The sequence below is a fragment of the Leptosomus discolor genome, chromosome 13 (genome assembly GCF_034619465.1).
Source record: "Leptosomus discolor isolate bLepDis1 chromosome 13, bLepDis1.hap2, whole genome shotgun sequence".
NCBI classification, from domain to species: Eukaryota; Metazoa; Chordata; class Aves; order Leptosomiformes; family Leptosomidae; genus Leptosomus; species Leptosomus discolor.
In genome coordinates this window covers 9,878,805-9,893,215 of record NC_141403.1, presented here as the reverse complement: position 1 = coordinate 9,893,215, position 14,411 = coordinate 9,878,805, and the positions used below count along the sequence as shown (strand labels likewise).

Genomic DNA, 14,411 nt, shown 5'->3' with positions numbered 1-14,411 from the left:
TGGATCAGACCAAGGGTTCCTCTGGCCCCAAATCCTCATGGTGAGAGTGGCCAGCAGCAGGTCCCTAACGAGGGGTGTGATACACAGCAAGTTGGCAAAGTTAAAACAGAAAACATACTAATTTGCCTCTGAAATGCAAATATTTCTTCTTATGTATATTGATACATTAACTTAAAAAATATTGTACTCAATAGCATTGAATCTGACAGTTTCAATCAAATCCTGGATTTTGGCCCTCCAAAGATGTATTATGAGATATTATAGAAATAATCCATGTGTGTTTTTCAAATAGATTGTTATCGATCGTATAAACATCGTAACACTTGGTGCTGTGATTTATACTGCATGTATAAAAGGTAACTGGCACCACACGTGTCGATGCATGCACAGACACATGCCATCCACTGTGGGCCTGCAACAGAAAACTGGCAAAGCAATACCATCTTTCCATAAAGAAAAAAGCACCAATGGAGATATTTACATATTACCTTTCCCTTAAAAATTAATCTTTACTGATGAGAGTTTGCTCAGCATGGGCAGAAAATAGCCAGTTACATAGCAAATAGCTCCAGCAGGAAGCTAACCAGCGGGCTTTGCCCTCTGTCCCCTGCTACAAAGGGACATTCCAGGATGTTACCAGAGCTGCAATTGCCATGGTCAGAGAGCAAGGCGTAGTTGCTTTTTTGCTGCTCTTATTAAAAATTAAAACTATGAGAGTGCAATCAGAATTTAAAACAAAAATTTCCTCTTCCTCAAGGAGTGATTCCACTTTCTTCTCTTTAGGAATCAAGTCTCAAGTCATGACTTACTAATTACGATGCCCCACCCTCTTTATTGGCTTACCCATGTCAAAGAGGCAAAATATCTTGTACAGAAGAGCTTTAACACAATTCTTAGGCTGGTTTATTGGAATGTCTTTACTCCTCCATCCTTTCCCCTGGCTTCCACCTCTGCCTGCTATGTTAGATTTTTAGGTGCCTGTGGTTACCAGGAGCTTCCCGGAGATACCTGGTCAGGGCACTCTCACCAGCGCAACCGTGGGAGCTGTCTTTCAGCCTCGCCACGGCAGACGAGCACCTTGAAGCTGGGTGACTGTGGTGTCAGGGTACAATTCACCCCAATGTGTTGTTCAGGCATTTCATGGCGCTCAGTACCCACCACACCATCCACTGGATTCGTACTGTCCGCTGTGACCCCACCGGGATCACCCCGCCTGCCAACGGCACCAGTTCCTAAGCATCCCTTGTGCTGCTCTGAGGTGCTCTAAGTGGAGGATGCTCAGCATTTGCCAGGGTGTGCGAAAAAAGCAACTATTTTTATGTAAAATTGAATTAATACAGAGGCTCAGCGTTCAGAGGAAAGAGTCTAAAATGAATCGTGGCCTGAGGAAATAATATATAAAGATATTATTAGAATTAAAAAATTTCAAATGTATTTAAGGATTCCAGCTCAATACCTCCACGCTTCTACTGCATGTAGCCTATTAAATAGGTAGTCAGAGAATTACCTTTTTTCCCTCCCCTGACTCTTTGCAGTCATTTTCTTCTGCAATGCATGGATTTCCCTTAGCTGCTTTTAGTTATGCTGGCAAGTTAGAAACAGAGCAGGATATCAGATACTCAGAAAACTTGATTTAGGAAAAGCTCTGACAAAAAATATTGTGATCCCCTTCCTGTGAATTCTCACCTCAAAAAACTTCTGTTTACAAGAGCATTCATTTGTGGGAGGACATTTATGAAACAAGGGACATGTGAAAAATCTAGCCTCTCCAGAGAACCTGAGCTGGGATGTACCGGAACTGCAGAAAGCATAAACAACTTCCGGTGCAGGGGGCATGAACATCTTACAGGTGCAGGAGAAGAGACAGCCGCCATTAATGACGCAGTTTTAATTCTTGAAGAAGATGGGTGTGAACATCTGTGAACGTGACTTGAACATGACTCGCAATGTGGCCAATCATGTTGGACTATGGTCCGTTATTTGCGATGAAGCAAATCAGTATTTATTTGGTGTGGTCAACGGTTATAAATTGCACTGAAAAACACGGAAATAAAGGTTCACTTGTTAGATCACATTGATCATGTCAGTGTCCTCACGCAGCTCCCGCATTCATTCATGGTCACCAGCTGTTTCCAAGGGTCAAAGAGACAAAGAGCCAAGCGGGATGTCATTACTGCTGGGCTTCGTACTATTCTGCTGCTACAGCTCTGTTATAATGTTCTTTTGCAGAACCAGCTGTGAGGATGACACACAGGGCCCACGCAGGAGTGTGGGTCGTTGTCTAGGGACAAGTGCTGTCACAAGCAGTTTCTCTTTGCTGCCGCCCAGTAATAAATCCTCGCACAAAATTGGCATCTTTTGAGACAGTCTGGGAAGGAAGGGGGAGTGTGTGCATGGGTGCACTGTCGTGCGCGTGTCTTTGTGTGTACATTTCTTCATCAACCGTCCTTGTCTCTGGTTTATCAAGCCTGGGGATTGGGTTGGGTATCTTTTCTCCATGGGAGGGAGGTGGCACAGAGCCACTTTCCAGTCTGCCCTTCGTTTCTCATTGCTCCAGCAATGGTCTGTCTCGCCTGCTGGCTCTGTCCTTCGCAGCCCTTCAGCCAGCCCTTGGCCCGGCACCAGCCGGTCACCTTCTCCTCCCTCTCAGTATGGACTTGACTGCCTGACTCCTCCCCGCCGTGGACTGGTTTTTTCCTTTCAGTCAGGCTTCTCTCATTCTTCAACATATGCTTCATAACTTTCCCAGCTGTTGTTTTTCTTTCTCTTTTTCAGACGTTTTCCCTCTCCTTTGATTCCCTTCTCAGCCCTACCCAAGACTGTCATTTGTGCATGTCATCCTTCTGTCATTCATAGGGACTACAATTGCCTTCCTGAACGCGGCTTCCATAATAAATGATACTGAGTTAAGTTGCCGCCTCCAAGCAAATTAGAATGTTTCAAGACAGATCTCCTTTTCATCGTCTTTGTCCAACATTTGATTTGCACATCTGTTACTCCTTGAAATGAGTGTTCTGCTTATGCCCTGCTTCCTTCCTCTACTACCCTGAATTCTGCTGCCATTTCAGACTAGCTCAGTAATGTAACAATGCAATGTGAACTATTTTCTGATACAGTGTGCTTGTCGGCTATCTGTTGGTCAATGCAGCGCTTGAACCACAACCTCAGTCTGGGTCTCCCAGCATAGAAGCACTACCTCCTAACCAAACCCAAGGATTTTCTGTGTAAAAATCATTCTGGTGTTAGGGTTGGCCGTATTTCAGCTGTAATCCCTCATAATACACAGCTATGAGGCTGAGTTATTTCCACAGTTTGCCTGGGACTATAAATCAGCCTCAACAGATGTTTATTCTTTCATATTCTATTAAGCGTCTGAGGCTATCCTTGAAATATATTGGAATAATCAGCATGTGAGACATATTCATTTATACCAACAGGATCTGCTGATGATAATATCCTTGTAATTACACTACTATGAGCATTCTCAGCAAGGACATCGTTTTTTCTATTACGATCTTTTCAAATGTTTATAGCTGTTGGTTTACCACTAAGTGAGAGTATTTCCTTGCCCTTTCTCAATACACTTTCCTACAGAACGGTAACTCTCTGGCATTTGGGATTCCTTGGTTAATAAAAGAGAATTTACGGCTAGCAGCTGACTTGGGAATATGTTGTAAATAAAGCAGTAGTTTTTTCCATTTCACTTACAGAGTTTTTGGAGCTATGCGATAGCTTTTAAGACGCAACAGTTCAGATATGAAGACAGAAATTAATTACCATTTTACATCAAAACACAATAGCCAACCTTCTGTCCCCTACCCCCGGACCCTGATTGCAGAGGATTGTGACTAGAGATAGTCCTTCTGCTGGCTCTCTACACAGAAATAAATTTTACTCTGGCTGAACAACCTTGAAGGAAATATCTTTACTTGGAAGATTAATGAACACCTTCTGCTGAATTACTTGTTCAGCCAAACTCCCATATCCCTGGTGCAGAACAGGGTATATCAGAAGGCAGCAGCAGACCCGGGGATGGTTGCAGTGGTTAGCAAAGGCTTTTCTCACCCCAGCAGCTGCAAAGGCACTCTTACCTGACTTCTTTAAAAGCTTCAGTTTCGCTAGAGGTGTGTCAGAGGAGCAAGGGCTTAGGTTTGGTGAGGCTGACGAAATGAAAATGTTTGAGAAAGAGTATTCGTGATTCAGCACACGTGTCCTAGGTTACAGCGTAAAACGTGCCCAAAAAAGTATTCTTTTACCATCTTCAGGAGCTGTTGAGACCAGGTGGGGCGGTGCTCCCTGCCTCCCCCCTCTGGACTATCTCCTGTTCATGGGCACAACAATGCCTGATCTCGCCTGACCCATCGATAACTCGCTCCTGGACTATCTCCTGCTAAATGGCCCATCAAGGAACTGCCTCACGACTCCCCATCCCATTGTGAGATGCTCCGCCGGGGGGAAAGGAGCCAAGCAGTCCATGCTAACTAAAAACTGAGATTTCGAACACCCTAGCAGCCTTCTTCCACTGGATTCCCAGAGGAGTTTTTCCCCCCACTGGAGTTCCAGAGGACAAGAGCTACCTACCTACCACCGGACCTTCGGAGGAAGACCAGACCCTTTTACAAGATCCCTGCTTCAACAGAACTACATCCATCGCTTCAGGAGGACTGCAGCCAGCATCTTATCGGACTGCTACTGCCACCCTAACAGGGTGTCAGGTTGTATTTCTGACTCTGACAGTGTAAACCAGTGGGTTGGGTTTTTTTTTTCCCTGCCTTGTGTTATATATATATATAAGTAAAGAACTGTTATTCCTATCCCCTATATCTTTGCCTGAAGGCCCCTTAATTTCAAAATTATAATAATTTGGAGGGAAGGGGGTTGCATTTTTCCATTTCAAGGGAGGCTCCTGCCTTCCTCAGCAGACACCTGTCTTTCAAACCAAGACAACACGACACATCCTGATTCAGGTCTCATCAAAGCCATACGTTTTTATGTATGCATGTACCAGTTTCACAAACTGGGGTTTTTAATGATGCAAATTATTTCATCAAAAAAGTTCCCAACAAGATCAGTTTGACATCCTGATCTGTCTTTATTACTGCACAATTTCTCTTTAAAAAGAAGGTGCTCTGCAAGCAGTGGTATATGTGAAGCCTTTGTGGGTTTGGGGTGAGTTCACACCTTGTAGTTGGATTATTCTGCAGCTCTGAGGCCTGAGCTCCGATCAAAGCGAACGATGACCCTCCCCTGCGTGGATTCTCTAGTGTACAGAACTAATCTGATCTCTTTCTTTTCTATCCATCTGCTCATTGTCACTTATTCAATACCTCTGAAGTTTTCTGTTCTGTATCACGTGTGATTGACATTAACTAACAGATCCAAAATATACTATGCAGGACCCAGAAAGAAAGTGATGACATCATCTCTAAGAAGCCTGTCTAAAAAAATCAAGAAAAATTGAACCAATGTAGCACATGCTAAATGAATGAAACCCTGGCACCATGATAGATATTAGCTAGTGATTTGGCAATAAGAATTATCATTCCTCGTGTTTTTTTCCTAGTCATTGAGGAGGTTTTGGTCAACACAATTATCTTTTTTGAACAATGTGGAAGCAAAAATAAAATTCTTGCCAGTGAACTCTGCAGATGTCACAAAACCCGCGCAATGATGATTGATGAGGAGGACGGGTTCAGCTCTACAGAAGAGCGTGAATCACATGCTAGACTGTGCCCACACTATGGATGAGAACGTATGACACATTTACCAGTGGTGTTTGTATTTTAGGAAACGGTGACTTGGAAGCAGATTTGAGCTGAACATGAGCTCAAAATGTGATAGAACAGCTAAGAAAACAGTGAGAATCTTATATTTAAAAGGAGGGAACTACTGAACAGAAGAGATGGTGGTACCACATAATGGTTTATTAGTGAAAGTTTGTGTTCACTCCGTCCATCTGCATATCAGCAACAATGCTAAAATGACAGGAAAGGTCCAGAAAGGAATGATGAAGAGTATTAGCAACCTGGAAAATCCTCCTAATTCTGAGAGTGAAGAAGTTCAATCTACTTAAGCTTTGGCAGCATAAATATATTGCAAGATTTTAAGCGAGTGCAATACTTTGCAGAACATTACCTTTGCTGGGCTGGCTGCCCACAAGTATGTTCTTTACCTTGTGGACAGCACAAGGTTGTTTTGTCCTCAAGGAAAAGAGGGTCAGTTGTTTTATGCTCACTGCGGTTAAAGGTGAACACAAGAACCACTGCTGTAGCGCAGCTAATGTACTCTCTTCTCACTGCCTGACAGTAACGTACCCTGCAGTGCCGCATCCTCAGTGAATTCAAAAGTAGGTTAAAAGATGACGTGATCAGGACACAAAAGCTCAGGCATGGGAAGCTGTCATATTTTTGTGGTCCCTTTAAGCTAACACAATCCAGCAGCTGGAAGCTGAAACGGGAAACATCGAGACTGGAAGTTAAAACCTGGTTTTCCAGAGACGTTAGATCTGTCACTTACATTCTTGAGGATGAAATTACAAATGTTGCTAAAAGCTTGCATGGAAGATTTACCTTTGATACAGGGAATTCCTTAAAAACATCTTGCGTCTGATTTGTCCAAGCAGTCACGTTACACAAATAATGACATTTCTTTTAAAAAATCAATATATTTGTAATACAAAAAGTTTTGAAGCTGCTTCTGCCCCCTTGACATTTGATCCCTACAGCCACCATACTCCCAGGAGTATAAACAGTCAGAGTGTCTGGACTGAAAATCAGCTTTTGGATTATAACTCTGCTGATTTTAAATGATCCTTTATTAATTATGATAATTATGATAATTATGATCTTTATAAATCATCCCTCATAAATTATGATTTAATCATAAAGAAAGAGAAGATAACCAGCTGCAAATGAGATCAAAGTTAGGAAAGATGTGTTGAAGGCTGAGCCTGTCAGCATCACAGCATCATGTGAATTGATCGCACTAGCATTCAGATGAACTGTAAGCTTGTAAACATCTTGCCATCACTGAAGACACATCTATAGAAAGTTTGCCCAGGATATATGTATGTAACACACACACAATGCCTGTTTGTTCAAGGTTTTTTGTGAAATATATACAAATATGTATTTCTTCTGGTCAACAGCCTGCTTCCTTCTGCTTAATAGGACATTGCATATTGTTTCCTTTTGCTCTTGTTGATGCCTTTGGACAGTAAAAAAGGAAGAGGTCATCCCTCTACTTACTCACGGCCCAAACCCTGTCCCAAATCCCTGTTGCATTTGAGGCACCACAAAAGCCCACAGAAATGACACTTCTTGCCATTTGAATCCATAGAGAAGTTGAGCTTCTGTGGCTGAACAGAGGTAAGATTTGCACGTGATTTTTAATTTCACTGAGGACCCTTAAGAAAGTTTATCCTATCCTATCTTCCTCAGCCTTTCTTCTTTGAAAGTGGAAATTACATTTTCAGAAACAAGACGTCTTGTGTACAGGATCACTTTGGGTTTTGCACACACACATATATACGCATATACATGGACACGTATTAAAGGACTTGCAGAAAATTCGAGCCAAAATCTGACAGGAATCAATGTTCTGTCAAAATCTCATTGCAGGAGCCTTAGACAGCAGCACTCTCAGCTTTCCAAGAGCAGGACCTGATGTATGAGGTTAATCGCAAGGATTCATTTTGTTGAGGGATCAGAAACCCAAAGCTGGCTCTATATAATACCTAAATCCCTTAATGCAACCGGCAGAACCACAGTGCTTTTCTGTCCTCTAAAGCCGATACTTTCTATTAATTCAAGATACCTGTTCATTCATCTTTTTTTCCAGGCCAATTGCTAAAGGAAGGGTTTTGTAGCTGGAAGAAAGACCAGCTGACAGTTCAGAAAGACAGGAGGTCAGCTGCTTTGTAGTCAATAGGGCTTTCATCACTCGCTTCAGTTCTGGATTTCACCAAATATATCTTTGTATATGCGAAGTTACATTTCTGTAAATTTTTCTGTACATTTAATTACCAGATCTGTACATGCAAAGGAAAATTAGAAACGCTTCTGAACTCTGTGTTCACATGGAGATGAAAGGTTTTCCCAGAACACAACTAACATGAAAAACTGACAGCGTATATATATTGTTCTCTAATAATGTCTATAACATAAATTCAAAGCTCCAATCTATTGACGCTTTCATGGACAACTTTAGACTGTGCCAAGACAAAACCCTACCTGCAGCTCATCAGAGTTTATGATACTCAAAACCTGAATCTGAATTTTGTTCTTTGGTCTGATATTTGTGAAAAATCAGAACACATGGCAATCCTACAGCTGATTACATTTCTCCAGCTCACCATGAAGGCAGGGAAAAATGGAATGACTTCTGACGAAGAGGAATGTGAACAGGGTATTCCTGGACTAGCCCCTTTTCTCCGTATCACTTCAAATGGGTAGTGAAAGCTGACTAATCACATTAACATTTAGGGACATCACTTTATAACAATGGCTGGGAGATATCTTTGTTCATACCATTCTGTACAGAAACAACCTGAACAGAAAATATGCTTTGCGTGAGTCTCCTATTTATTGGACTAACAAGTGTACAGTAACCAGAGTGTGCAGAAATTGCAATGCAGTTTGTGGAAATCTCATAGCACAGGCTGTAACTCCTGAAATAGTTAAAACAAACAAACAAAAAGATCAGTTAAGAAGTATGGAGACAGGATAAATATGGTCAGTTCCTTCTGCACCAGAAGAGTTATGAGAACCCCCATATGTTTGAGGCATTTGCTTTCTGTCAACCTGTTCAGCTAGCCCTTGATATTACTGAGGCACTCATTTAATAGGCATTAATGTACTTACAGCAAACAGATACTGTCTGGCTAAAAACTTGAAATATTTACGGAAAAAAACGTGAGCTACTTGTCTGACACACTGATATACCCTTATCTCTCAACGGTGTTAAGTCTGAAGAATGAGAGGTGATCAGATCAGATGAAAGTTTTAGTGAAATGGACTCATGGTTGCAAAATATTTTACTGAAAATGGCCTTGCTGCTTCAAGTTTGGTCACAAATATTCCATTACAAGTTGAGTGTGAGTGTATGAAAAAAGATAAGGACACTATCTACATTTACCTACTCTGATCCCAGTTGGCTGCAAAAAGCAGAAGAATCTTCCTGCCACAGTGGTCGCGATTTTCCAGTACTCCCGGGAACCCATCTGTCAGAGCCCGTTTTATTCCTGGATCATCGGCCTTGAAGTTTTTGAACATGTCCAGATTTAATTGGCGGTACTGGAAGTACTGAGCCAGCAGTCTGAAGGCCTCCGTTTGGTGAAACTTTCTGGCTCGGAGAAATCTCAAGATGAAAGCATCATCTGTACGTAAAAACCCGATGTCAGGCCTCGTGATGATCATGTCCCTGACTTGCTGGATATCCTGATGCAAAATGTCTGGATTTTCATTCAGCTCCAGGCGGGCTTTCTCTATAGTCTCTGGACTAAGTCCAGCTTGTAAATGGGTCATCTCTGCAAAAATCTCTTTTCCAAATCCTCAACTTCAGTTATTTTAGTAGGAGAGGTGCTGATCACATTCAATTGGTGGTCTGCTGTGAGCGTGAGCCATTCAGAAGTTTTGTGCTATCGAGCTGATACTCAACAAATGAAAGTGAAGGGCTTTTCTTATTCTTGCAGAAAGAGTAACAGGCAGTTCACATGTAGTATAATCCATCCAAAGGAAAGGGTTGTTTATTCTATCACTTACTAGAAGAAAAAGCAAATACATAAAGAAAAGATTAAATTTATATATAAAGCTACAGGAATGCATTTCTGAACTTCATATAGCAAAAAAAAATTGCTTTATGTGCTTCATATGCAAGAAGATATCAGCCAAGTAATTCAGAATGGGTGCATTTGGGATAAGGCAGTCACCGACATCTTGAATATATATACTCAAGCTTTCAGAAAGGCAATCTGACTAACTGACGATTAATACTAAGCTGTATCAAGTTACTATTAGAACACACTTTGCAAAGTTGTCTTACAAAAGTGTGGGAGTTCCAACATCCTATGACTTCAAGTCCAGGCTGACAAAAGCAAAAATAATAGTAACTTTTTCTACCTTAACAGGAGCTACACGTCACCTTCCTAAGTATGCAGATTTGCACTTGTCACATTAAGCATAACAACCGTTTGATTCAGTTTTATCACTCATACTATCAGCTTGAGCTTTCATTGAATTAGCCCCTGAGCTGATCATAAAAGTGATTAGAAAACCCCCAAACTCCACCAACATCAAGGGCACTTTCTATTTGGTAAAACCCCACTGAAAATATTTCCCATTGAGACTTAATACATCTTCATGAGAGACTTCCCATGAATAAAGTGTTTGATGAACATAATCCAACAGGGTTTGTGTTTTACTAGAAAAGCGACGTATTTTATTCCAAATTATTCTTTTAGTATCTTGTATCTTTCTTGAATACCTAATTCTGAATTTCATTTTCATTCCTGCATGTTACCTCAAACTTGTTTTACAAGTGTTAGAAGAAAAGCTGCTTAAGCTGTTATGTACGAGCAAAACGGTACAGTGAATCTCTTACATTTCAGTGACATAATTAGCAAGAGGCTGTCATCGAAGTCTGTGTAGTTACACTTGTGTGAAATAAGATCAAAGTCTGTTCCAGTGTGAAATGTGTGTGACGAAAGATCAAGATCTGCCCAATTTTTCAGCCATCACAAAAACAGACAAGCAAACAAAAAAACCCCACCACTTAACTGATCCCTCTCCCTCTCTAACTTAGGAAAAAGAAAAATTGGTTTTAAAAATTAAAAGGGAATCCCTCAGTGAAAGACATATTTTATTGTATTTGAAGAAAGCTGTTTGGAAAGTTATGAATTATTTATAGTAAAACAACCATTTCACTCAGCTACTCCCCTGGGTTCAGCATTCTCATATCAAACAAAGGGCAGAGCAGCAGCCAGAGCATTTCTTCGTCCAGGGGCTGCTCAAAGTTACATTGCAGGACCTGGAAGTCAATCAGCACAATGGTTGCCCACATTCCCTGTTCTGTGAGCTTGCATGTCATTGATTAAAAACACATTTTAGATGCCACAGCTGCAGCCCCAGGATGAGATCCCAAAATTTGAATACAGAGAGTTTCTGCATATTTGCTTAAAGGACAGTTGAGGCGGGAGATAAGCTTTTAATTTAACAGCAATGTGCATCAGGCTGGTCTGTGGGTGATGCAAATGAGACTTTGTTCAGCAGCTTCTTGCTGTATTCCCTGTGGAGCTGGAGTTGAGAAGAGCTACCTGCAGAGCAGAGTGTCCGGTGATTGATCAGCCTGGGAAAATTTGGGAAAAGGCCATGCCAGGAGGAAAGAAGGCTGGCTGCCTTTGACAAGGCACTACGGAGGGCCAATGACTCCAGAAAAACAAACCCTGACATTTTGAAGGGTAATCTATAGGGACAGGTTATTCCATTCTTAAAGAAATGAGATTTGTATTAAAGGTGGGTCACGTGTAAAAATAAAGTAGCAGTTATTTGCTTCGCTCTTGCCTTTGTTAGACCAAATTAGGACAACTCCGATGGTATCAACTGAATTCCACTGATGTAAAATTGACATAGGCCATGGGGAAACCAGGCCAGTATTTTGTGCCTGAGATCTCAAATGAATCGTGACATTAGCATTTTCTTGCATAAATCATGCTTTTAGTTACAATCACCTCCATGAGGTTGTTAGGGGAGCTGGGTGTATTTAAGGGTCACACTGTCATTGGGGGAGAGTACTGTAAGGATGGGTTCCCTCCTCATTTTCACAGCAAGTAGTACAGTAAGGAGCTTATCTGGGGTCTGCATTAGCTCTGGCTTGGGGCCCAGTATGAGTTGGAACACCTTTGGAGCTCCTGTCACCTAGAAACACAAAGTCATGGAATCACAGAAGGGTTTGGGCTGGAAGAGACCTTAAAGGCCACCCAGTTCCACCCCCCTGCCATGGGCAGGGACACCTTCCACCAGACCAGGTTGCTCCCAGCTCCATCCAGCCTGGCCTTGAGCACTGCCAGGGAGGGGGCAGCCACAGCTGCTCTGGGCAGCCTGTGCCAGGGCCTCACTGCCCTCACAGGGAAGAATTTCTTCCTCATATCTCATCTCACTCTCCCCTCTTTCAGTCTGAAACCATCACCACTCATCCTATCCTGATCAAGAGTCCCTCCCACCTTTCCTGTAGACCCCTTTCAGCACTGAAAGCCACTCTCTCAGCCTGTCCTCACAGGGAGCTGCTCCAGCCCCTGAGCATCTTTGTGGCCTCCTCTGGACATGTTCTAATAGGTCCAAGGACTTGTGGCAGTTAACTGTGACACCCCCCCCCCTGCAGTAAGTTCATCCATTTTCTATGAGTTTATGGCAGTAAAACTGTCCTGTCCTCTGCTCCTTTTCTGACTCCCTCATCCACCAAGTCACTTATTTGGAAAAAAGGCAGATTCTTGAAAGGTCAACTTCAGTCTGCTCTGGAAGAAAATGGGATTCGACCAAGGAGATGAAGTGTGGTCCTTTAGATTTTTTATAGTATCTCCAAGCACTTAATATAAAAAATTATGCTACTTACTTTTGTTAAAGTTTCCCCTCACCTCAGGATCATCCTGGGCATGAAGAGTGCTAATCCATTTAAATATTTAAATGGATTAGCACCCTTCATACCCAGGATGATCCCAAAGTGAGGGAGACAGTGTTCTCTCCTGTCAGATGTTGCTGCCAAAAAGCAACTTGGATATATTCAGTCTAAAAAAAAAGATACATTTTTTTAATGCATTTCAGAGTTTTCTGATAGAGAGCTGAGCTATAGCCATGGGTTACAGCTTACAGGAGAGCCTCTATAGATTATCCTGATTATCAGCCAGAACAGACTGCACTAAAATACTTTATTGGTTCAGTGTCATATATTGCAAAATAATCCAAAATATGTATGAACAATGTTGTCACTATCTGAATCATAACACAAATCATGGGGTTAGTAATCCACTTGAGCACCATTGACTTCAAGGGGTCTGATATACATCAGTGGATGATTTGGTTCTCCCACTGCTTACCTTGACCATAAATTTAATGTTCCATAGCTACCCAGTTTAATTGTCATTGTGCTTTCTCAAATGGTACTGATTTATTCTGATTCCCAAAGGTATAACAAAAGCACCTTCTCCATTTTCACCCCCTCCCACACATGGCAATTTCTCCTTCTCTTCTGGTGTGGTGTATAGCTCTTACTCATCTGCCAGATTTTCAGATGTTTATGCCTTTGTTCTGTGTTTTGGTTTGGTTTAGTTTGTTTGTTTGGTTGGTTGGTTTTTTCCCAAATGAAGATGCTGGCCTTTTCTTCCCTATCTTGAATATTGTTGCTGTGTGTTGGCACACTAGATTCCCAAAATTGTGTCGTCACACACTATTTTGGTGTATTTATTTTCACTCCCAACAAGAGAATGACAAGGGGCGGAGTGTGGGTTAGGATGGGTAAAATACTGAAAGTGGTATATGGTCTTCAGACAAACAGCTTATATTTTTGCCTGGCCCTCAAACGTAAGATTTAGTTGATAATAAAATGTATAGTAATACTTACTAATTAACTAAAATGAAAATAATATCTTAAGAGAGTATATATAGCACTTTACATATCTTAATATGCTTTGCTGCTCTCTCTTCAATCACAGTGTCTGAATTAGCATTCAACCTCTATCTGCTCTACATCCCCTGGAAAGTTGGCCAAAACCTGCTCTCAGTGATGATGACGTTTGTCTGGATCATTTTGTTCCTGCCCGCTGAGCTATCCCTGCAACAGCATTTGCCTCTTGAAGCACTGTCCTCACATCCGTTTGGCCCTTTCCCATCCACCTCAGTTCCAGAAAGATTTTATCGTTTCTGTCTACCAGGTGTTTTCCATTCAGTCCAAAGCTATACGCCATGTGAAATTTCATTACCACAGCTTTCAAATGCAGAAGGCACTAAGGCTGATCCTCACCTGATACCAACAGGCACCACTGTTACAATTTGTGTCATTATATAATTCCTAAATCCTAGCATTCATACAGATATTAGCTGCTAAAATCATGCCAGAAAAGAAAAGAGTGGGCAGGGAGGGAGGGAAAATGGTAATCTAGAATGATTTCATCCCAGAGTGTGGGTGTCACCTCATTAAATCGCTTTTTTAAAAATATTTTGTTGATAACTGTGGAAAACATCTTGGGGCTATGTTCTGTTTCACAGGGATTGTTCCAGAAGGGCAGGGAAGGATGAATCCACAGCTGTCCCTATAGGAACGACTCCTATGGCACTTTGTGGCCTTATGGTCCCTTGGTAGAAACCCGCACTGGAAATGGAGCACTCGGGCACAGAAAGGGATGTACTCCAGCTCCATGAACT

The 14,411-nt window shown here is 41.8% G+C and overlaps 1 protein-coding gene across 1 annotated transcript in view; it reads right to left on the bottom strand.

The window, feature by feature from the left end:
* The window catches only part of CLVS1 (clavesin 1), an 82,657-nt gene extending 73,133 nt beyond the window's left edge, over nucleotides 1-9,524 (bottom strand). Inside the window, exon 1 of the mRNA XM_086472699.1 lies at nucleotides 9,136-9,524. Within this exon, the coding sequence (XP_086328825.1) occupies nucleotides 9,136-9,524 (389 nt within the window). The remainder of the gene's footprint in view (nucleotides 1-9,135) is intronic.
* Nucleotides 9,525-14,411: the final 4,887 nt, after the last annotated feature.